Source organism: Chlamydotis macqueenii, chromosome 34, assembly GCF_036417535.1.
Source record: "Chlamydotis macqueenii isolate bChlMac1 chromosome 34, bChlMac1.mat, whole genome shotgun sequence".
NCBI lineage: Eukaryota > Metazoa > Chordata > Aves > Otidiformes > Otididae > Chlamydotis > Chlamydotis macqueenii.
In genome coordinates this window covers 75622-101975 of record NC_141589.1, presented here as the reverse complement: position 1 = coordinate 101975, position 26354 = coordinate 75622, and the positions used below count along the sequence as shown (strand labels likewise).

Genomic DNA, 26354 nt, shown 5'->3' with positions numbered 1-26354 from the left:
GACCCCCATGGCGAACCCCTGGGGAAGAGATCCCCTATAGACCCCCAGAGGGACCCCCTGGGGCTGCGGTCCCCTATAGACCCCCATAGGGACCCCCTGGGGAAGAGATCCCCTATAGACCCCATAGGGACCTCCTGGGGCTGCGGTCCCCTATAGACCCCCAGAGGGACCCCCCTGGGGCTGCAGTCCCCTATAGACCCCCATGGGGACCCCCCTGGGGCTGCAGTCCCCTATAGACCCCCATAGGGACCCCCTGCGGAAGAGATCCCCTATAGACCCCCATGGGTACCCCCTGGGGCTGAGATCCCCTATAGACGCCCATAGGGACCCCCCTGTGGCCGAGATCCCCTATAGACCCCCATAGGGACCCCCTGGGGCTGCGGTCCCCTATAGATTCCCATGGGGACCCCCTGGGGCTGCGGTCCCCTATAGACCCCCATGGGTACCCCCTGGGGCTGAGATCCCCTATAGACGCCCATAGGGACCCCCCTGTGGCCGAGATCCCCTATAGACCCCCATAGGGACCCCCTGGGGCTGCGGTCCCCTATAGATTCCCATGGGGACCCCCTGGGGCTGCGGTCCCCTATAGACCCACCGATTACCTCCGGGACGGCCGTTCCTACCACCCCACGCTCCCCTGGCGCACCCGTGTACCTGTCACGAAAGCCCCCTTGACCCCCCCCGGGCCCTCCCCCGCCGTGGGGGCACCCCAACACCCACATCCTCACGGGGGACGCCCTGGGGAGGTGCCGGGTGCCTCGGGCGAGGGCGGGCGGTGGCACCCGGGCGTTGGAGGTGACGGAGCTGAACTGATGTCCCGGGACGTGGGTGCCCCGAGGGGTGGGCGGGCTCTGGGCCCCCGCGGGTAGAGCCTGGGGGGGAGGGAGGTGCCCGCGGCGTGGGTGGCGCGGGACAGCGCCCCGAGTCCCACGGTCCCGGACGTCGCCAGGACGGGCCCGCAGGAGGTGAGGGGGATCCCCCCCCGCCCCCTCCCCCCGTTCTCCATCAGCCCCCTCCCCAAAAGGACCCCGGCGTCGGAGCACCCCACAGCTGGGGGGGGGGGGGGGGGGCACCCAAGTGCCCAGGTTTGGGGGGCCGGGGTGGGGGGGGGGGTGTTGCTGTAGGGGCTCCCCAATGCCTCTGTCGTTGCAGGGCCCCCCCCCCGGTCGGGCCATGGTGGATGCGGGGGGCAGGGGGCACCGCGGCCCCACCGGGCTGGCGCAGGTGAGTGGGGCCGGGGGGGGCGGGGGGACAACACCCAAGCGTTCGGGGGGACCCCGGTGGCTAGGGGGGGCACCCCATTGTCCGGGGGGGCACCCAGGCATCTGGGGGGGGCACCCAGGCATCTGGGGGGGGGCACCCAGGCGCCACGGGGAAACCCCGGCCCCAATGGGGGCACCCAGGGGTCTGGGGGAGGGGATCCAGGTATTTGTGGGAGCCTCCCCTTCCCCCCCGGGGACTCGGGCAGCCGGGCTCCCTCCCCCCGCCCCCGCAATTTGGCTGGGGGAACCCCGCGCCCCCTCCCCCGGCCCCGCTGGCCCCCGGCCAGGCCCGGACTGGAATGAGGGCAGGGGGCGGGGGCGGGGGGCGGGGCCAGGAACCCAGGCGGCCGCGAGCCCTCGGCTCCCCTCCCCCCACCCCCACCCGTGGGAAGGGACCCGTCGCCCTCCGTCCCCTCCCCCCACCGCTCTTCCCCCTCCCCCACCCCCGGGACGCTGAGATGGGCCCCCTGCCCATCCCCCATCCCCCATCCCCCATCCCCCCCCAGGCGCGGCACCGGCGGGACCTGGAGGAGGAGCTCCATGACCTCAGCAACCAAGTGGGCGGGGCCTGGTGGGGAGGGGAGGGGCCAGCACCTGTCAGTCACAGCCTAGCTCCTCCCCCTCTCCGTGGCTCCGATGGGGACAGGGCAGGGGGCTGCCCATCACCCTTGTGGGGGAACATGGGGCTGTCAATCACACTTGTGGGCGGGACATAGGGGTGTCCATCACCCTTGTGGGTGGGGCCTGGGTCTGTCAATCACCCTTGTGGGCGGGACATAGGGGTGTCCATCACCCTTGTGGGTGGGGCCTGGGTCTGTCAATCACCCTTGTGGGCAGGGCATAGGGGTGCCCATCACCTTGGTGGGTGGGGCCTGGGTCTGTCAATCACCCTTGTGGGCAGGGCATAGGGGTGTCCATCACCTTGGTGGGTGGGGCCTGGGAATGTCAATCACCCTTGTGGGCAGGGCATAGGGGTGTCCATCACCTTGGTGGGTGGGACATGGAGCTATCAGTCATCCTTGGGGTTTGGGACTGCCCATCACTTGGAGGCGGGGCCTGGGGCTGTCACTCACAGCCTGTTCCCGCCCCCTGGCAGGTGGCCTCGTTGGGGCGGAGCCTGGCAGCAGAGAGGGGGCGGACCCTGGCAGCGGGCGGGACCCTGCACGCTCTGGAGATCGCGGTGGGCGGAGCCCAGGCCCGCGTGGGCGGAGCCTGTCGGGCACGAGACAGGGCCTGCGAGCGCCTGCGCCAGCAGCAGGTGGGCGGGGCCAGAAGGAGAGGGGGCGGAGCCTCAGTGTCGGGGTTGGAGCTTGGGGGCGGGGCCTGCTGGGAGATCATGGACTTTCCAGGCCGAGGGGCCTTGCCCTCACGCAGCCCCGCCCCCCAGGAGGCGGGGCATATGCTGTGGGCGGAGCTGGAGGCGGCACGTGCTGCCCGAGCAGGGGCGGAGCTCCGGGCACAGGAGGCGGAGGCACAGCGACGCGCCAGGGAGGCGGAGCTGGAGCGGCTGCGGCAGGTGGGCGGGGCTTTGGGGAGGGGGTCTGCTACCTCGGGGGCGGGGCTAAGGGAACCGGGGGCGGGGCTTAGCTACCCGGGATGGGATGCGCAGCTGGGTGCGCAGCTGTGGGTGGGGCCAAAATGTTTGGGCGGGGCTAAGGGAGCATGGGGCGGGGCTAGGGATCAGCGGGGCAGGGCTAAGGAGCGTGGGGGCGGGGCAATGGGAGTGGGTGTGGGGCATGTGGTGGGTGGGGCTTCCCCAGGAGAGGGCGTCTCCATGGCAGCCCCGCCCACAGGCGGTGACGGCGGCCCAGCAGGCCCGGCGGCGGGCGGAGGAGGAGCGCGACAATGCGGCTGCCCGCGTGCCCCGCCCGGCCACGCCCACGTGAGTGCCCGCCCACTCCCTGGCCACGCCCACAGAGCCCTATATAGCCTCTATAGGCAATCCCATAGCACATCCCCTATAATCCCATGGAGTGTCCCCTATAGCCCCCATGGTACATCCCCTATAGCCCCCGTTGCACATCCCCTATAGCCCCATGGCCTGTCCCCTATAGCCCCCATAGCACATCCCCTATAGCCCCCATGGCCTGTCCCCTATAGCCCCCATGGCACATCCCCTATAGCCCCCATGGCCTGTCCCCTATAGCCCCATGGCCTGTCCCCTATAGCCCCCATGGCACATCCCCTATAGCCCCCATGGCCTGTCCCCTATAGCCCCCATAGCAAATCCCCTATAGCCCCATGGCCTGTCCCCTATAGCCCCATAGCACATCCCCTATAGCCCCATAGCCTGTCCCCTATAGACCCATGGCAAATCCCCTATAGCCCCATAGCACATCACCTATAGCCCCATAGCCTGTCCCCTATAGACCCATGGCACATCCCCTATAGCCCCCATGGCACATCCCCTATAGCCCCATGGCCTGTCCCCTATAGCCCCCATGGCACATCCCCTATAGCCCCATAGCACATCCCCTATAGCCCCATAGCCTGTCCCCAATAGCCCCATGGCACATCCCCTATAGCCCCCATGTCATATCCCCTATAGCCCCCATAGCACATCCCCTATAGCCCCATGGCACATCCCCTATAGCCCCATGGCCTGTCCCCTATAGCCCCCATAGCACATCCCCTATAGCCCCCATAGCACATCCCCTATAGCCCCATGGCCTGTCCCGTATGCCCCATGGCACATCCCCTATAGCCCCCATGGCCTGTCCCCTATAGCCCCCATAGCACATCCCCTGTAGCCCGATAGCCTATGCCCTATAGCGCCATGGCACATCCCCTATGGCCCCCATGGCACATCCCCTATAGACCCCATAGCACATCCCCTATAGCCCCCATGGCCTGTCGCCTAAGGCCCCATGGCACATCCCCTATAGCCCCCATGGCACCTCCCCTATAGCCATAGCACATCCCGTATAGCCCCATAGCCTGTCCCCTATAGCCCCATGGCAGATCCCCTATAGCTCCATGGCCTGTCCCCTATAGCCCCCATAGCACATCCACAATGGCCCCATAGCACATCCCCTATAGCCCCATGGCCTGTCCCCTATAGCCCCATGGCACATCCCCTATAGCCCCAAAGCACTTCTCCTATAGCCACATGGCCTGTCCCCTATAGCCCCATAGCACAACATTTAGCCCCATGGCACATCCCCTATAGCCCCCATGGCACATCCCCTATAGCCCCCATGGCACATCCCCTATAGCCCCATAGCACATCCCCTATAGCCGCCATGGCACATCCCCTATATCCCCATAGCACATCCCCTATAGCCCCATGGCACAACCCCTATAGCCCCATAGCACTTCCCCTATAATCCCATGGCCTGTCCCCTATAGCCCCATAGCACACCCCCTATAGCCCCATGGCACATCCCCTATAGCCCCATAGCACATCCCCTATAGCCCCATGGCACATCCCCTATAGCCCCATAGCCTGTCCCCTATAGCACCCATAGCACATCCCCTATAGCCCCATGGCACATCCCCTATAGCCCACATAGCACATCCCCTATAGCCCCATAGCACATCACCTATAGCCCCATAGCACATCCCCTATAGACCCATGGCCTGTCCCCTATAGCCCCCATAGCACATCCCCTATAGCCCCATGGCCTGTCCCCTATAGCCCCATGGCACATCCCCTATAGCCCCATAGCCTGTCCCCTATAGCCCCCATAACACATCCCCTATAGCCCCATAGCCTGTCCCCTATAGCACCCATAGCACATCCCCTATGGCCCCCATAGCACATCCCCTATAGCCCCCATAGCACATCCCCTATAGCCCCATACCACATCCCCTATAGCCCACATAGCACATCCCCTGTAGCCCCACGCCTGTCCCCTATAGCCCCCATGGCACATCCCCTATAGCCCCATAGCACATCCCCTATAGCCCCATGGCACATCCCCTATAGCCCCATGGCCTGTCCCCTATAGCCCCCATAGCACATCCCCTATGGCCCCATGGGACATCACCTATAGCCCCATAGCACATCCGCTATAGCCCCATGGCCTGTCCCCTATAGCCCCATGGCACATCCCCTATAGCCCCCATGGCACATCCCCTATAGCCCCCATAGCCTGTCCCCTATTGCCCCATAGCCTGTCCCATATAGCCCCATGGCCTGTCCCCTATAGCCCCCATAGCACATCCCCTATAGCCTCCATAGCCTGTCCCCTATAGCCCCCATGGCCTGTCCCCTATAGCCCCCGTAGCACATCCCCTATACCCCCATAGCACATCCCCTATAGCCCCATGGCCTGGCCACTACAGCACCCATAGCACATCCCCTATAGCCCCATGGCACATCCCCTATAGCCCACATAGCACATCCCCTATAGCCCCATGGCCTGGCCCCTATAGCACCCATAGCACATCCCCTATAGCCCCATGGCACATCCCCTAAGCACCCATCGCACATCCCCTATGGCCCCCATAGCACAGCCCCTATAGCCCCATAGCACATCCCCTATAGCCCCCATAGCACATCCCCGGTAGCCCCATGGCCTGGCCCCTATAGCACCCATAGCACATCCCCTATAGCCCCCATAGCACATCCCCTATAGCCCCCATGGCACATCCCCAAAAGCCCCATAGCACATCCCCTATAGCCCCATGGCCTGTCCCCTATAGCCCCCATAGCACGTCCCCTATAGCCCCCATCGCCTGTCCCCTATAGCCCCCATAGCACATCCCCTATAGCCCCGTGGCACGTCCCCTATAGCCCCCATAGCCTGTCCCCTATAGCCCCCATAGCACATCCCCTATAGCCCGCATAGCACATCCAATATGGCCCCCATAGCACATCCCCTATAGCCCCATGGCACATCCCCTATAGCCCCCGTAGCACATCCCCTATAGCCCGATGGCACATCCCCTATAGCCGCATAGCCTGTCCCCTATAGCCCCATGGCAAATCCCCTATAGCCCACATAGCACATCCCCTATAGCCCCATAGCCTGTCCCCTATAGCAGCCATAGCACATCCCCTATGTCCCCCATAGCACATCCCCTATAGCCCCCGTAGCACATCCCCTATAGCCCCCATGGCACATCCCCTATAGCCCAATAGCCTGTCCCCTATAGCCCCCATAGCACATCCCCTATAGCCACATGGCCTGTCCCCTATGGCCCCCATGGCACATCCCATATGGCCCCCTGGCACATCGCCTATAGCCCCATAGCCTGTCCCCTGTAGCCCCATGGCACATCCCCTATAGCCCCCATAGCCTGTCCCCTATAGCCCCCATGGCACATCGCCTATAGCCCGATGGCACATCCCCTATAGCCCCATAGCCTGTCCCCTATAGCCCCCATAGCACATCCCCTATAGCCCGATGGCACATCCCCTATAGCCCTCATAGCACATCCCCTATATCCCCCATAGCACATCCCCTATAGCCCGATGGCACATCCCCTATAGCCCCAATGGCCTGTCCCCTATAGCCCCATAGCCTGTCCCCTATAGCCCCCATGGCACATCCCCTATAGCCCCATAGCCTGTCCCCTATAGCCCCCGTAGCACATCCCCTATAGCCCCCATGGCACATCCCCTATAGCCCCATAGCCTGTCCCCTATAGCCCCCATAGCACATCCCCTATAGCCACATGGCCTGTCCCCTATGGCCCCCATGGCACATCCCATATGGCCCCATGGCACATCCCATATAGTCCAATAACCTGTCTCCTATAGCCCCATGGCACATCCCCTATAGCCCCATAGCCTGTCCCCTATAGCCCCATGGCACATCCCCTATAGCCCCATGGCCTATCCCGTATAGCCCCATGACACATCCCCTATAGCCCCCATAGCACATCCCCTATAGCCCCCATAGCACATCCCCTATGGCCCCATAGCACATCCCCTATAGCCCCATGGCCTGTCCCCTATAGCCCCCATAGCACATCCCCTATGGCCCCATGGCACATCCCCTATAGCCCTCATAGCACATCCCCTATATCCCCCATAGCACATCCCCTATAGACCCCATAGCACATCCCCTATAGCCCCATGGCCTGTCCCCTATAGCCCCCATAACACATCCCCTATAGCCCCATAGCCTGTCCCCTATAGCACCCATAGCACATCCCCTATGGCCCCCATAGCACATCCCCTATAGCCCCCATAGCACATCCCCTATAGCCCCCATGGCACATCCCCTATAGCCCACATAGCACATCCCCTATACCCCCATGGCCTGTCCCCTATAGCCCCCATGGCACATCCCCTATTGCCCCATAGCACATCCCCTATAGCCCCATGGCACATCCCCTATAGCCCCATGGCCTGTCCCCTATAGCCCCCATAGCACATCCCCTATGGCCCCATGGGACATCACCTATAGCCCCATATCACATCCCCTATAGCCCCATAGCACATCCCCTATAGTCCCCATGGCATATCCCCTACAGCCCCATGGCACATCCCCTATAGCCCCCATAGCCTGTCCCCTATAGCCCCATGGCACATCCCCTATAGCCCCCATAGCCTGTCCCCTATAGCCCCCATAGCACATCCCCTATAGCCTCCATAGCCTGTCCCCTATAGCCCCCATGGCCTGTCCCCTATAGCCCCCGTAGCACATCCCCTATATCCCCCATAGCACATCCCCTATAGCCCCATGGCCTGTCCCCTATAGCCCCCATAGCACATCCCCTATAGTCCCGTGGCACGTCCCCAATAGCCCCCATAGCACATCCCCTATAGCCCCCATAGCACATCCCCTATAGCCCCATAGCCTGTCCCCTATAGCACCCATAGCACATCCCCTATAGCCCCATGGCACATCCCCTATGGCCCCATAGCACATCCCCTATAGCCCCATGGCACATCCCCTATAGCCCCCATAGCACATCCCCTATAGCCCCATGGCCTGTCCCCTATAGCCCCATAGCACTTCCCCTATAGCCCCATAGCCTGTCCCCTATAGCCCCCATGGCCTGTCCCCTATAGCCCCATAGCACTTCCCCTATAGCCCCATAGCCTGTCCCCTATAGCCCCATGGCCTGTCCCCTATAGCACCCATAGCACATCTCCTATACCCCCATGGCACATCCCCTATAGCCCACATAGCACATCCCCTATAGCCCCATGGCACAACCCCTATTGCCCGCATAGCACATCCCCTATAGCCCCATAACCTGTACCCTATAGCACCCATAGCACATCCCCTATAGCCCCATGACACATCCCCTATAGCCCCATGGTCTGACTCCTATAGCCCCATAACACATCCCCTATAGCCCCATAGCCTGTCCCCTATAGCCCCATGGCACATCCCCTATAGCCCCCACGGCACATCCCCTATAGCCCCCATGGCCTGTACCCTATAGCCCCCATAGCACATCCACTATGGCCCCATGGCACATCCCCTATAGCCCCATAGCACATCCCCTATAGCCCCATGGCCTGTCCCCTATAGCCCCCATAGCACATCCACTATGGCCCCATGGCACATCCCCTATAGCCCAATAGCACATCCCCTATAGGCCCATATCACATCCCCTATAGCCCCATAGCACATCCCCTATAGCCCCATAGCCTGTCCCCTATAGCCCCATGGCACATCCCCTATAGCCCCATGGCCTGTCCCCTATAGCCCCCATGGCACATCCCCTATAGCCCCATGGCACATCCTCTATAGCCCCCATGGCCTGTCCCCTATAGCCCCACGGCACAACCCCTATAGCCCCCATGGCACATCCCCTATAGCCCACATAGCACATCCCCTATAGCCCCCATAGCCTGTCCCCTATAGCCCCCATAGCACATTCCCTATGGCCCCATAGCACATCCCCTATAGGCCCCATAGCACATCCCCTATAGCCCCATGGCCTGTCCCCTATAGCCCCCATAGCACATCCAATATGGCCCCCTGGCACATCCCCTATAGCCCCATAGCACATCCCCTATAGCCCCATGGCACATCCCCTATAGCCCCATACCCTGTCCCATATAGCCCCATGGCACATCACCTAAAGGCCCATAGCACATCCCCTATAGCCCCCATAGCACATCCCCTATAGCCCCATGGCCGGTCCCCTATAGCCCCCATAGCACATCCACTATAGCCCCATGGCCGGTCCCCTATAGCCCCATAGCACATCGCCTATAGCCCCATGGCACATCCCCTATAGCCCCCATGGCACATCCCCTATAGCCCCATCGCACATCCCCTATAGCCCCATGGCCTGTCCCCTGTAGCCCCAATAGCACATCCCCTATAGCCCGATAGCCTATGCCCTATAGCGCCATGGCACATCCCCTATGGCCCCCATGGCACATCCCCTATAGCCCCCATAGCACATCCCCTATAGCCCCCATGGCCTGTCGCCTATGGCCCCATGGCACATCCCCTATAGCCCCCATGGCCTGTCCCCTATAGCCCCAATAGCACATCCCCTATAGCCCCCATGGCACCTCCCCTATAGCCATAGCACATCCCCTATAGCCCCATAGCCTGTCCCCTATAGCCCCATGGCAGATCCCCTATAGCTCCATGGCCTGTCCCCTATAGCCCCCATAGCACATCCACAATGGCCCCATAGCACATCCCCTATAGCCCCATGGCCTGTCCCCTATAGCCCCATGGCACATCCCCTATAGCCCCAAAGCACTTCCCCTATAGCCACATGGCCTGTCCCCTATAGCCCCATAGCACAACATTTAGCCCCATGGCACATCCCCTATAGCCCCATAGCACATCCCCTATAGCCCCCATGGCACATCCCCTATATCCCCATAGCACATCCCCTATAGCCCCATGGCACAACCCCTATAGCCCCATAGCACTTCCCCTATAATCCCATGGCCTGTCCCCTATAGCCCCATAGCACACCCCCTATAGCCCCATGGCACATCCCCTATAGCCCCATAGCACATCCCCTATAGCCCCATAGCCTGTCCCCTATAGCCCCATGGCACATCCCCTATAGCCCCATGGCACATCCCCTATAGCCCCCATGGCACATCTTCTATAGCCCCATGGCACATCCCCTATAGCCCACATAGCACATCCCCTATAGCCCCATAGCACATCACCTATAGCCCCATAGCACATCCCCTATAGACCCATGGCCTGTCCCCTATAGCACCCATAGCACATCCCCTATAGCCCCATAGCCTGTCCCCTATAGCCCTCATGGCACATCCCCTATAGCCCCATAGCACATCCCCTATAGCCCCATGGCCTGACTGCTATAGCCCCATGGCACATCCCCTATAGCCCCCATAGCACATCCACTATAGCCCCATTGCACATCCCCTATAGCCCACATAGCACATCCCCCATAGCCCCATGGCACATCCCCTATAGCCCCCATAGCCTGTCCCCTATAGCCCCCATAGCACATCCCCTATGGCCCCATAGCACATCCCCTATAGGCCCCATAGCACATCCCCTATAGCCCCCATGGCCTGTCCCCTATAGCCCCCATAGCACATCCAATATGGCCCCCTGGCACATCCCCTATAGCCCCATAGCACATCCCCTATAGCCCCATGGCACATCCCCTATAGCCCCATAGCCTTTCTCCTATAGCCCCATGGCACATCCCCTATAGCCCCATAGCCTGTCCCCTATAGCCCCCGTAGCACATCCCCTATAGTCCCCATGGCACATCCCCTATAGCCCCATAGCCTGTCCCCTATAGCCCCCATAGCACATCCCCTATAGCCACATGGCCTGTCCCCTATGGCCCCCATGGCACATCCCCTATGGCCCCATGGCACATCCCCTATAGTCCCATAACCTGTCTCCTATAGCCCCATGGCACATCCCCTATAGCCCCATAGCCTGTCCCCTATAGCCCCCATAGCACATCCCCTATAGCCCCATGGCCTGTCCCCTATAGCCCCCATAGCACATCCCCTATAGCCCCACGGCCTGTCCCCTATAGCCCCATGGCACATCCCCTATAGCCCCATAGCCTGTCCCCTATAGCCCCCATAACACATCCCCTATAGCCCCATAGCCTGTCCCCTATAGCACCCATAGCACATCCCCTATGGCCCCCATAGCACATCCCCTATAGCCCCCATAGCACATCCCCTATAGCCCCATACCACATCCCCTATAGCCCACATAGCACATCCCCTGTAGCCCCACGCCTGTCCCCTATAGCCCCCATGGCACATCCCCTATAGCCCCATAGCACATCCCCTATAGCCCCATGGCACATCCCCTATAGCCCCATGGCCTGTCCCCTATAGCCCCCATAGCACATCCCCTATGGCCCCATGGGACATCACCTATAGCCCCATAGCACATCCCCTATAGCCCCATAGCCTGTCCCCTATAGCCCCATGGCACATCCCCTATAGCCCCCATAGCACATCCCCTATAGCCCCCATAGCCTGTCCCCTATTGCCCCATAGCCTGTCCCATATAGCCCCATGGCCTGTCTTCTATAGCCCCCATAGCACATCCCCTATAGCCTCCATAGCCTGTCCCCTATAGCCCCCATGGCCTGTCCCCTATAGCCCCCGTAGCACATCCCCTATACCCCCATAGCACATCCCCTATAGCCCCATGGCCTGGCCCCTACAGCACCCATAGCACATCCCCTATAGCCCCATGGCACATCCCCTATAGCCCACATAGCACATCCCCTATAGCACCATGGCCTGGCCCCTATAGCACCCATAGCACATCCCCTATAGCCCCATGGCACATCCCCTAAGCACCCATCGCACATCCCCTATGGCCCCCATAGCACAGCCCCTATAGCCCCCATAGCACATCCCCGGTAGCCCCATGGCCTGGTCCCTATAGCACCCATAGCACATCCCCTATAGCCCCCATAGCACATCCCCTATAGCCCCCATGGCACATCCCCAAAAGCCCCATAGCACATCCCCTATAGCCCCATGGCCTGTCCCCTATAGCCCCCATAGCACATCCCCTATGGCCCCATGGCACATCCCCTATAGCCCTCATAGCACATCCCCTATATCCCCCATAGCACATCCCCTATAGACCCCATAGCACATCCCCTATAGCCCCATGGCCTGTCCCCTATAGCCCCCATAACACATCCCCTATAGCCCCATAGCCTGTCCCCTATAGCACCCATAGCACATCCCCTATGGCCCCCATAGCACATCCCCTATAGCCCCCATAGCACATCCCCTATAGCCCCCATGGCACATCCCCTATAGCCCACATAGCACATCCCCTATACCCCCATGGCCTGTCCCCTATAGCCCCCATGGCACATCCCCTATTGCCCCATAGCACATCCCCTATAGCCCCATGGCACATCCCCTATAGCCCCATGGCCTGTCCCCTATAGCCCCCATAGCACATCCCCTATGGCCCCATGGGACATCACCTATAGCCCCATAGGACATCCCCTATAGCCCCATAGCACATCCCCTATAGTCCCCATGGCATATCCCCTACAGCCCCATGGCACATCCCCTATAGCCCCCATAGCCTGTCCCCTATAGCCCCATGGCACATCCCCTATAGCCCCCATAGCCTGTCCCCTATAGCCCCCATAGCACATCCCCTATAGCCTCCATAGCCTGTCCCCTATAGCCCCCATGGCCTGTCCCCTATAGCCCCCGTAGCACATCCCCTATAGTCCCGTGGCACATCCCCTATAGCCCCATAGCCTGTCCCCTATAGCAGCCATAGCACACCCCCTATAGCCCCCATGGCACATCCCCTATAACCCCCATGGCACATCCCCTATAGCCCCATAGCCTGTCGCCTATAGCCCCATGGCACATCCCCTATAGCCCCATGGCCTGTCCCCTATAGCCCCCATGGCACATCCCCTATAGCCCCATGGCACATCCTCTATAGCCCCCATGGCCTGTCCCCTATAGCCCCATGGCACAACCCCTATAGCCCCCATGGCACATCCCCTATAGCCCACATAGCACATCCCCTATAGCCCCCATAGCCTGTCCCCTATAGCCCCCATAGCATATTCCCAATGGCCCCATAGCACATCCCCTATAGGCCCCATAGCACATCCCCTATAGCCCCATGGCCTGTCCCCTATAGCCCCCATAGCACATCCAATATGGCCCCCTGGCACATCCCCTATAGCCCCATAGCACATCCCCTATAGCCCCATGGCACATCACCTAAAGGTCCATAGCACATCCCCTATAGTCCCCATGGCACATTCCCTATAGCCCCATAGCCTGTCCCCTATAGCCCCCATAGCACATCCCCTATAGCCACATGGCCTGTCCCCTATAGCCCCCATGGCACATCCCCTATGGCCCCATGGCACATCCCCTATAGCCCCATAGCACATCCCCTATAGCCCCCATAGCACATCCCCTATAGCCCCCATCGCCTGTCCCCTATAGCCCCCGTAGCATATCACCTTTGGGCCCATGGCACATCCCCTATAGCCCCCATAGCACAACCCCTATAGCCCAATGGCACATCCTCTATAGCCCCATAGCACATCCCCTATAGGCCCCATAGCCTATCCCCTATAGCCCCCATAGCACATCCCCTATGGCCCCATAGCACATCCCCTATAGGCCCCGTAGCACATTCCCTATAGCCTCATGGCCTGTCCCCTATAGCACCCATAGCACATCCCCTATAGCCCCATGGCACATCCCCTATAGCCCCATAGCACATCGCCTATAGCTCCATGGCACATCCCCTATAGCCCCATGGCACATCCCCTATAGCCCCCATAGCACATCCCCTATAACCCCATGGCCTGGCCCCTGTAGCACCCATAGTACATCTCCTATAGCCCCATAGCACATCCCCTATAGCCCCATGGCACATCCCCTATGGCCCCCATGGCACATCCCCTATAGCCCCATAGCCTGTCCCCTATAGCCCCCATAGCACATCCCCTATAGACCCATGGCCTGTCCCCTATAGCCCCCATAGCACATCCCCTATGGCCCCCATAGCACATCCCCTATAGCCCCCATAGCACATCCCCTATAGCCCCATACCACAACCCCTATAGCCCCCATGGCACATCCCCTATAGCCCCATAGCACATCCCCTATAGCCCTCATAGCACATCCCCTATATCCCCCATAGCACATCTCCTATAGCCCCCATAGCACATCCCCTATAGCCCTCATAGCACATCCCCTATATCCCCCATGGCACATCCCCTATAGCCCCCATAGCACATCCCCTATAGCCCCGTAGCCTGTCCCCTATCGCACCCATAGCACATCCCCTATAGCCCCCATAGCACATCCCCTATAGCCCCATACCACATCCCCTATAGCCCCCATGGCACATCCCCTATAGCCCCATAGCACATCCCCTATAGCCCAATGGCACATCCCCTATAGCCCCATGGCCTGTCCCCTATAGCCCGCATAGCACATCCCCTATGGCCCCATGGGACATCACCTATGGCCCCATAGCACATCACCTATAGCCCCATAGCACATCCCCTATAGTCCCTATGGCATATCCCCTACAGCCCCATGGCACATCCCCTATAGCCCCCATAGCCTGTCCCCTATAGCCCCATGGCACATCCCCTATAGCCTCCATGGCACATCCCCTATAGCCCCCATAGCCTATTCCCTATTGCCCCATAGCCTGTCCCATATAGCCCCATGGCCTGTCCCCTGTAGCCCCCATAGCACATCCCCTATAGCCTCCATAGCCTGTCCCCTATAGCCCCCATGGCCTGTCCCCTATAGCCCCCGTAGCACATCCCCTATATCCCCCATAGCACATCCCCTATAGCCCCATGGCCTGGCCCCTGTAGCACCCATAGTACATCTCCTATAGCCCCATAGCAGATCCCCTATAGCCCCATGGCACATCCCCTATGGCCCCCATGGCACATCCCCTATAGCCCCATAGCCTGTCCCCTATAGCCTTCATAGCACATCCCCTATAGACCCATGGCCTGTCCCCTATAGCCCCCATAGCACATCCCCTATGGCCCCCATAGCACATCCCCTATAGCCCCCATAGCACATCCCCTATAGCCCCATACCACAACCCCTATAGCCCCCATGGCACATCCCCTATAGCCCCATAGCACATCCCCTATAGCCCTCATAGCACATCCCCTATATCCCCCATAGCACATCCCCTATAGCCCCCATAGCACATCCCCTATAGCCCTCATAGCACATCCCCTATATCCCCCATGGCACATCCCCTATAGCCCCCATAGCACATCCCCTATAGCCCCGTAGCCTGTCCCCTATCGCACCCATAGCACATCCCCTATGGCCCCCATAGCACATCCCCTATAGCCCCCATAGCACATCCCCTATAGCCCCATACCACATCCCCTATAGCCCCCATGGCACATCCCCTATAGCCCCATAGCACATCCCCTATAGCCCAATGACACATCCCCTATAGCCCCATAGCCTGTCCCGTATAGCCCCCATAGCACATCCCCTATAGACCCATGGCCTGTCCCCTATAGCCCCCATAGCACATCCCCTATGGCCCCCATAGCACATCCCCTATAGCCCCATACCACAACCCCTATAGCCCCCATGGCACATCCCCTATAGCCCCATAGCACATCCCCTATAGCCCTCATAGCACATCCCCTATAGCCCCCATCGCCTGTCCCCTATAGCCCCCATAGCACATCCCCTATAGCCCCATGGCACGTCCCCTATAGCCCCCATAGCCTGTCCCCTATTGCCCCATAGGCTGTCCCATATAGCGCCATGGCCTGTCCCCTATAGCCCCATAGCAAATCCCCTATAGCCCCATAGCCTGTCCCCTATAGCACCCATAGCACATCCCCTATAGCCCCATGGCATATCCCCTATAGCCGACATAGCACATCCCCTATAGCCCCATGGCACATCCCCTATAGCCCCATAGCCTGTCCCCTATAGCCCCATGGCACATCCCCTATAGCCCACATAGCACATCCCCTATAGCCCCATGGCACATCCCCTATAGCCCCATAGCCTGTCCCCTATAGCCCCATAGCACATCCCCTATATCCCACATAGCACATCCAATATGGCCCCCTGGCACATCCCCTATAGCCCCATGGCACATCCCCTATAGCCCCCGTTGCACATCCCCTATAGCCCCATGGCACATCTCCTATAGCCCCATAGCCTGTCCCCTATAGCCCCCATGGCACATCCCCTATAGCCCCATAGCCTGTCCCCTATAGCCCCCATAGCACATCCCCTATAGCCACATGGCCTGTCCCCTATGGCCCCCATGGCACATCCCCTATGGCCCCATGGCACATCCCCTATAGCCCCATAACCTGTCTCCTATAGCCCCATGGCACATCCCCTATAGCCCCATGGCCTATCCCCTATAGCCCCATAACACATCCCCTATAGCCCCATGGCCTATCCCCCATAGCCCCATGACACATCCCCTATAGCCCCCATAGCATATCCCCTATAGCCCCATGGCCTGTCCCCTAAAGCCCCCATAGCACATCCCCTATAGCCCCATGGCCTGTCCCCTATAGCCCCCATAGCACATCCCCTATAGCCTGCATAGCCTGTCGCCTATAGCCCCCATGGCCTGTCCCCTATAGCCCCCGTAGCACATCCCCTATATCCCCCATAGCACATCCCCTGTAGCCCCATGGCCTGGCCCCTATAGCCCCCATAGCACATCCCCTATAGCCCCCATCGCCTGTCCCCTATAGCCCCCATAGCACATCCCCTATAGCCCCCATCGCCTGTCCCCTATAGCCCCCATAGCACATCCCCTATAGCCCCGTGGCACGTCCCCTATAGCCCCCATAGCCTGTCCCCTATTGCCCCATAGGCTGTCCCATATAGCACCCATAGCACATCCCCTATAGCCCCATGGCATATCCCCTATAGCCGACATAGCACATCCCCTATAGCCCCATGGCACATCCCCTATAGCCCCATAGCCTGTCCCCTATAGCCCCATGGCACATCCCCTATAGCCCACATAGCACATCCCCTATAGCCCCCATGGCACATCCCCAAAAGCCCCATAGCACATCCCCTATAGCCCCATGGCCTGTCCCCTATAGCCCCCATAGCACATCCCCTATAGCCCCCATCGCCTGTCCCCTATAGCCCCCATAGCACATCCCCTATAGCCCCGTGGCACGTCCCCTATAGCCCCCATAGCCTGTCCCCTATTGCCCCATAGGCTGTCCCATATAGCACCCATAGCACATCCCCTATAGCCCCATGGAATATCCCCTATAGCCGACATAGCACATCCCCTATAGCCCCATGGCACATCCCCTATAGCCCCATAGCCTGTCCCCTATAGCCCCATGGCACATCCCCTATAGCCCACATAGCACAACCCCTATAGCCCCATGGCACATCCCCTATAGCCCCATAGCCTGTCCCCTATAGCCCCCATGGCACATCCCCTATAGCCCCATAGCCTGTCCCCTATAGCCCCCGTAGCACATCCCCTATAGTCCCCATGGCACATCCCCTATAGCCCCATAGCCTGTCCCCTATAGCCCCCATAGCACATCCCCTATGGCCCCATGGCACATCCCCTATAGCCCCATAGCACATCCCCTATAGCCCCCATAGCACATCCCCTATAGCCCCCATCGCCTGTCCCCTATAGCCCCCGTAGCATATCACCTATGGGCCCATGGCACATCCCCTATAGTCCCCATAGCACAACCCCTATAGCCCAATGGCACATCCCCTATAGCCCCATAGCACATCCCCTATAGGCCCCATAGCCTATCCCCTATAGCCCCCATAGCACATCCCCTATGGCCCCATAGCACATCCCCTATAGGCCCCGTAGCACATTCCCTATAGACTCATGGCCTGTTCCCTATAGCACCCATAGCACATCCCCTATAGCCCCATGGCACATCCCCTATAGCCCCATAGCACATCGCCTATAGCTCCATGGCACATCCCCTATAGCCCCATGGCACATCCCCTATAGCCCCCATAGCACATCCCCTATAGCCCCATGGCCTGGCCCCTGTAGCACCCATAGTACATCTCCTATAGCCCCATAGCAGATCCCCTATAGCCCCATGGCACATCCGCTATGGCCCCCATGGCACATCCCCTATAGCCCCATAGCCTGTCCCGTATAGCCCCCATAGCACATCCCCTATAGACCCATGGCCTGTCCCCTATAGCCCCCATAGCACATCCCCTATGGCCCCCATAGCACATCCCCTATAGCCCCCATAGCACATCCCCTATAGCCCCATACCACAACCCCTATAGCCCCCATGGCACATCCCCTATAGCCCCATAGCACATCCCCTATAGCCCTCATAGCACATCCCCTATAGACCCATGGCCTGTCCCCTATAGCCCCCATAGCACATCCCCTATGGCCCCCATAGCACATCCCCTATAGCCCCCATAGCACATCCCCTATAGCCCCATACCACAACCCCTATAGCCCCCATGGCACATCCCCTATAGCCCCATGGCACATCCCCTATAGCTCTCATAGCACATCCCCTATAGCCCTCATAGCACATCCCCTATATCCCCCATAGCACATCCCCTATAGCCCTCATAGCACATCCCCTATATCCCTCATGGCACATCCCCTATAGCCCCCATAGCACATCCCCTATAGCCCCGTAGCCTGTCCCCTATAGCACCCGTAGCACATCCCCTATGGCCCCCATAGCACATCCCCTATAGCCCCCATAGCACATCCCCTATAGCCCCATACCAAATCCCCTATAGCCCCCATGGCACATCCCCTATAGCCCCATAGCACATCCCCTATAGCCCAATGGCACATCCCCTATGGCCCCATGGCCTGTCCCCTATAGCCCCCATAGCACATCCCCTATAGCCTCCATAGCCTGTCCCCTATAGCCGCCATGGCCTGTCCCCTTAGCCCCCGTAGCACATCCCCTATATCCCCCATAGCACATCCCCTATAGCCCCATGGCCTGGCCCCTATAGCACCCATAGCACATCCCCTATAGCCCCATGGCACATCCCCTAAGCACCCATCGCACATCCCCTATGGCCCCCATAGCACAGCCCCTATAGCCCCATAGCACATCCCCTATAGCCCCCATAGCACATCCCCTGTAGCCCCATGGCCTGGCCCCTATAGCACCCATAGCACATCCGCTATAGCCCCCATGGCACATCCCCAAAAGCCCCATAGCACATCCCCTATAGCCCCATGGCCTGTCCCCTATAGCCCCCATAGCACATCCCCTATAGCCCCCATCGCCTGTCCCCTATAGCCCCCATAGCACATCCCCTATAGCCCCGTGGCACGTCCCCTATAGCCCCCATAGCCTGTCCCCTATAGCACCCATAGCACATCCCCTATAGCCCCATGGCATATCCCCTATAGCCGACATAGCACATCCCCTATAGCCCCATGGCACATCCCCTATAGCCCCATAGCCTGTCCCCTATAGCCCCCATGGCACATCCCCTATAGCCCCCATAGCACATCCAATATGGCCCCCTGGCACATCCCCTATAGCCCCATGGCACATCCCCTATAGCCCCCGTTGCACATCCCCTATAGCCCCATGGCACATCCCCTATAGCCCCATAGCCTGTCCTCTATAGCCCCCATGGCACATCCCCTATAGCCCCATAGCCTGTCCCCTATAGCCCCCGTAGCACATCCCCTATAGTCCCCATGGCACATCCCCTATAGCCCCATAGCCTGTCCCCTATAGCCCCCATACCACATCCCCTATAGCCACATGGCCTGTCCCCTATAGCCCCCATGGCACATCCCCTATGGCCCCATGGCACATCCCCTATAGCCCCATAGAACATCCCCTATAGCCCCCATGGCACATCCCCTATGGCCCCATGGCCTATCCCCTATAGCCCCATAACACATCCCCTATAGCCCCATGGCCTATCCCCCATAGCCCCATGACACATCCCCTATAGCCCCCATATCATATCCCCTATAGCCCCATGGCCTGCCCCCTATAGCCCCCATGGCCTGTCCCCTATAGCCCCATAGCACATCCCCTATAGCCCCATGGCCTATCCCCTATAGCCCCATTACACATCCCCTATAGCCCCATGGCCTATCCCCCATAGCCCCATGACACATCCCCTATAGCCCCCATATCATATCCCCTATAGCCCCATGGCCTGTCCCCTAAAGCCCCCATAGCACATCACCTATAGCCCCATGGCACATCCCCTATAGCCCCCATAGCCTGTCCCCTATAGCCCCCGTTGCACATCCCCTATAGCCCCATGGCACATCCCCTATAGCCCCCATGGCACATCCCCTATAACCCCATGGCCTGTCCCCTATAGCCCCCATAGCACATCCCCTATAGCCCCCATCGCCTGTTTCCTATAGCCCCCGTAGCATATCACCTATGGGCCCATGGCACATCCCCTATAGCCCCCATAGCACAACCCCTATAGCCCAAGGGCACATCCCCTATAGCCCCATAGCACATCCCCTATAGGCCCCATAGCCTATCCCCTATATCCCCCATAGCACATCCCCTATGGCCCCATAGCACATCCCCTATAGGCCCCGTAGCACATTCCCTATAGCCTCATGGCCTGTCCCCTATAGCACCCATAGCACATCCCCTATAGCCCCATGGCACATCCCCTATAGCCCCATAGCACATCGCCTATAGCTCCATGGCACATCCCCTATAGCCCCATGGCACATCCCCTATAGCCCCCATAGCACATCCCCTATAGCCCCATGGCCTGGCCCCTGTAGCACCCATAGTACATCTCCTATAGCCCCATAGCACATCCAATATAGCCCCATGGCACATCCCCTATGGCCCCCATGGCACATCCCCTATAGCCCCATAGCCTGTCGCCTATAGCCCCCATGGCACATCCCCTATAGCCCCCATAGCACATCCCCTATAGCCCTGTAGCCTGCCCCCTATAGCACCCATAGCACATCCCCTATGGCCCCCATAGCACATCCCCTATAGCCCCCATGGCACATCCCCTATAGCCCCATACCACATCCCCTATAGCTCCCATGGCACATCCCCTATAGCCCACATAGCACATCCCCTATAGCCCCCATAGCACATCCCCTATAGCCCCATACCACATCCCCTATAGCCCCCATGGCACATCCCCTATAGCCCACATAGCACATCCCCTGTAGCCCCATGGCCTGTCCCCTATAGCCCCCATGGCACATCCCCTATAGCACCATAGCACATCCCCTATAGCCCAATGGCACATCCCCTATAGCCCCATGGCCTGTCCCCTATAGCCCGCATAGCACATCCCCTATGGCCCCATGGGACATCACCTATGGCCCCATAGCACATCACCTATAGCCCCATAGCACATCCCCTATAGTCCCTATGGCATATCCCCGACAGCCCCATGGCACATCCCCTATAGCCCCCATAGCCTGTCCCCTATAGCCCCATGGCACATCCCCTATAGCCCCCATAGACTGTCCCCTATTGCCCCATAGCCTGTCCCATATAGCCCCATGGCCTGTCCCCTATAGCCCCCATAGCACATCCCCTATGGCCCCATAGCACATCCCCTATAGCCTCCATAGCCTGTCCCCTATAGCCCCCATGGCCTGTCCCCTATAGCCCCCGTAGCACATCCCCTATATCCCCCATAGCACATCCCCTATAGCCCCATGGCCTGGCCCCTATAGCACCCATAGCACATCCCCTATAGCCCCATAGCACATCCCCTATAGCCCCCATAGCACATCCCCTATAGCCCCATGGCCTGGCCCCTATAGCACCCATAGCACATCCCCTATAGCCCCATGGCACATCCCCTAAGCACCCATCGCACATCCCGTATGGCCCCCATAGCACAGCCCCTATAGCCCCATAGCACATCCCCTATAGCCCCCATAGCACATCCCCTGTAGCCCCATGGCCTGGCCCCTATAGCACCCATAGCACATCCCCTATAGCCCCCATAGCACATCCCCTATAGCCCCCATCGCCTGTCCCCTATAGCCCCCATAGCACATCCCCTATAGCCCCGTGGCACGTCCCATATAGCCCCCATAGCCTGTCCCCTATTGCCCCATAGGCTGTCCCATATAGCACCATGGCCTGTCCCCTATAGCCCCATAGCAAATCCCCTATAGCCCCATAGCCTGTCCCCTATAGCACTCATAGCACATCCCCTATAGCCCCATGGCATATCCCCTATAGCCGACATAGCACATCCCCTATAGCCCCATGGCACATCCCCTATAGCCCCATAGCCTGTCCCCTATAGCCCCATGGCACATCCCCTATAGCCCACATAGCACATCCCCTATAGCCACATGGCACATCCCCTATAGCCCCATAGCCTGTCCCCTATAGCCCCATAGCACATCCCCTATAGCCCCCATAGCACATCCAATATGGCCCCCTGGCACATCCCCTATAGCCCCATGGCACATCCCCTATAGCCCCATAGCCTGTCCCCTATAGCCCCCATGGCACATCCCCTATAGCCCCATAGCCTGTCCCCTATAGCCCCCGTAGCACATCCCCTATAGTCCCCATGGCACATCCCCTATAGCCCCATAGCCTGTCCCCTATAGCCCCCATAGCACATCCCCTATAGCCACATGGCCTGTCCCCTATAGCCCCATGGCACATCCCCTATGGCCCCATAACCTGTCTCCTATAGCCCCATGGCACATCCCCTATAGCCCCCATAGCATATCCCCTATAGCCCCATGGCCTGTCCCCTATAGTCCCATGGCACATCCCCTATGGCCCCATAGCACATCCCCTATAGCCCCATAGCCTGTCCCCTAAAGCCCCCATAGCACATCACCTATAGCCCCATGGCACATCCCCTATAGCCCCCATAGCACATCCCCTATAGCCGTCATAGCACATCCCCTATATCCCCCATAGCACATCCCCTATAGCCCCCATAGCACATACCCTATAGCCCCATGGCCTGTCCCCTATAGCCCCCATAACACATCCCCTATAGCCCCATAGCCTGCCCCCTATAGCCCCCATGGCCTGTCCCCTATAGCCCCATAGCACATCCCCTATAGCCCCATGGCACATCCCCTATAGCCCCCATAGCACATCCCCTATGGCCCCCATAGCACATTCCCTATAGCCCCCATAGCACATCCCCTATAGCCCACATAGCACATCCCTTATAGCCCCATGGCCTGTCCCCTATAGCCCCCATGGCACATCCCCTATAGCCCCATAGCACATCCCCTATAGCCCCATGGCACATCCCCTCTAGCCCCATGGCCTGTCCCCTATAGCCCCCATAGCACATCCCCTATGGCCCCATGGGACATCACCTCTGGCCCCATAGCACATCCCCTATAGTCCCTATGGCATATCCCCTACAGCCCCATGGCACATCCCCTATAGCCCCCATACCCTGTCCCCTATAGCCCCATGGCACATCCCCTATAGCCCCCATGGCACATCCCCTATAGCCCCCATAGCCTGTCCCCTATTGCCCCATAGCCTGTCCCGTATAGCCCCATGGCCTGTCCCCTATAGCCCCCATAGCACATCCCCTATAGCCTCCATAGCCTGTCCCCTATAGCCCCCATGGCCTGTCCCCTATAGCTCCCGTAGCACATCCCCTATATCCCCTATAGCACATCCCCTATAGCCCCATGGCCTGGCCCCTATAGCCCCCATAGCACATCCCCTATAGCCCCGTGGCACGTCCCCTATAGCCCCCATAGCCTGTCCCCTATTGCCCCATAGGCTGTCCCATATAGCACCCATAGCACATCCCCTATAGCCCCATGGCATATCCCCTATAGCCGACATAGCACATCCCCTATAGCCCCATGGCACATCCCCTATAGCCCCATAGCCTGTCCCCTATAGCCCCATGGCACATCCCCTATAGCCCACATAGCACATCCCCTATAGCCCCCATGGCACATCCCCAAAAGCCCCATAGCACATCCCCTATAGCCCCATGGCCTGTCCCCTATAGCCCCCATAGCACATCCCCTATAGCCCCCATCGCCTGTCCCCTATAGCCCCCATAGCACATCCCCTATAGCCCCGTGGCACGTCCCCTATAGCCCCCATAGCCTGTCCCCTATTGCCCCATAGGCTGTCCCATATAGCACCCATAGCACATCCCCTATAGCCCCATGGAATATCCCCTATAGCCGACATAGCACATCCCCTATAGCCCCATGGCACATCCCCTATAGCCCCATAGCCTGTCCCCTATAGCCCCATGGCACATCCCCTATAGCCCACATAGCACAACCCCTATAGCCCCATGGCACATCCCCTATAGCCCCATAGCCTGTCCCCTATAGCCCCCATGGCACATCCCCTATAGCCCCATAGCCTGTCCCCTATAGCCCCCGTAGCACATCCCCTATAGTCCCCATGGCACATCCCCTATAGCCCCATAGCCTGTCCCCTATAGCCCCCATAGCACATCCCCTATGGCCCCATGGCACATCCCCTATAGCCCCATAGCACATCCCCTATAGCCCCCATAGCACATCCCCTATAGCCCCCATCGCCTGTCCCCTATAGCCCCCGTAGCATATCACCTATGGGCCCATGGCACATCCCCTATAGTCCCCATAGCACAACCCCTATAGCCCAATGGCACATCCCCTATAGCCCCATAGCACATCCCCTATAGGCCCCATAGCCTATCCCCTATAGCCCCCATAGCACATCCCCTATGGCCCCATAGCACATCCCCTATAGGCCCCGTAGCACATTCCCTATAGACTCATGGCCTGTTCCCTATAGCACCCATAGCACATCCCCTATAGCCCCATGGCACATCCCCTATAGCCCCATAGCACATCGCCTATAGCTCCATGGCACATCCCCTATAGCCCCATGGCACATCCCCTATAGCCCCCATAGCACATCCCCTATAGCCCCATGGCCTGGCCCCTGTAGCACCCATAGTACATCTCCTATAGCCCCATGGCACATCCGCTATGGCCCCCATGGCACATCCCCTATAGCCCCATAGCCTGTCCCGTATAGCCCCCATAGCACATCCCCTATAGACCCATGGCCTGTCCCCTATAGCCCCCATAGCACATCCCCTATGGCCCCCATAGCACATCCCCTATAGCCCCCATAGCACATCCCCTATAGCCCCATACCACAACCCCTATAGCCCCCATGGCACATCCCCTATAGCCCCATAGCACATCCCCTATAGCCCTCATAGCACATCCCCTATAGACCCATGGCCTGTCCCCTATAGCCCCCATAGCACATCCCCTATGGCCCCCATAGCACATCCCCTATAGCCCCCATAGCACATCCCCTATAGCCCCATACCACAACCCCTATAGCCCCCATGGCACATCCCCTATAGCCCCATGGCACATCCCCTATAGCTCTCATAGCACATCCCCTATAGCCCTCATAGCACATCCCCTATATCCCCCATAGCACATCCCCTATAGCCCTCATAGCACATCCCCTATATCCCTCATGGCACATCCCCTATAGCCCCCATAGCACATCCCCTATAGCCCCGTAGCCTGTCCCCTATAGCACCCGTAGCACATCCCCTATGGCCCCCATAGCACATCCCCTATAGCCCCCATAGCACATCCCCTATAGCCCCATACCAAATCCCCTATAGCCCCCATGGCACATCCCCTATAGCCCCATAGCACATCCCCTATAGCCCAATGGCACATCCCCTATGGCCCCATGGCCTGTCCCCTATAGCCCCCATAGCACATCCCCTATAGCCTCCATAGCCTGTCCCCTATAGCCGCCATGGCCTGTCCCCTTAGCCCCCGTAGCACATCCCCTATATCCCCCATAGCACATCCCCTATAGCCCCATGGCCTGGCCCCTATAGCACCCATAGCACATCCCCTATAGCCCCATGGCACATCCCCTAAGCACCCATCGCACATCCCCTATGGCCCCCATAGCACAGCCCCTATAGCCCCATAGCACATCCCCTATAGCCCCCATAGCACATCCCCTGTAGCCCCATGGCCTGGCCCCTATAGCACCCATAGCACATCCGCTATAGCCCCCATGGCACATCCCCAAAAGCCCCATAGCACATCCCCTATAGCCCCATGGCCTGTCCCCTATAGCCCCCATAGCACATCCCCTATAGCCCCCATCGCCTGTCCCCTATAGCCCCCATAGCACATCCCCTATAGCCCCGTGGCACGTCCCCTATAGCCCCCATAG

At 59.6% G+C, this 26354-nt stretch overlaps 1 protein-coding gene across 1 annotated transcript in view; it reads left to right on the top strand.

Moving 5' to 3' along the window:
- The first annotated feature begins 1155 nt into the window (after positions 1-1155).
- MYH14 (myosin heavy chain 14) overlaps positions 1156-26354 on the top strand; it is a 51462-nt gene continuing 26263 nt past the window's right edge. Inside the window, exons 1-5 of the mRNA XM_086769331.1 lie at positions 1156-1224; positions 1769-1819; positions 2359-2520; positions 2650-2778; positions 3056-3144. Of these exons, the coding sequence (XP_086625457.1) occupies positions 1174-1224; positions 1769-1819; positions 2359-2520; positions 2650-2778; positions 3056-3144 (482 nt within the window). The 5' untranslated portion in view covers positions 1156-1173. The remainder of the gene's footprint in view (positions 1225-1768; positions 1820-2358; positions 2521-2649; positions 2779-3055; positions 3145-26354) is intronic.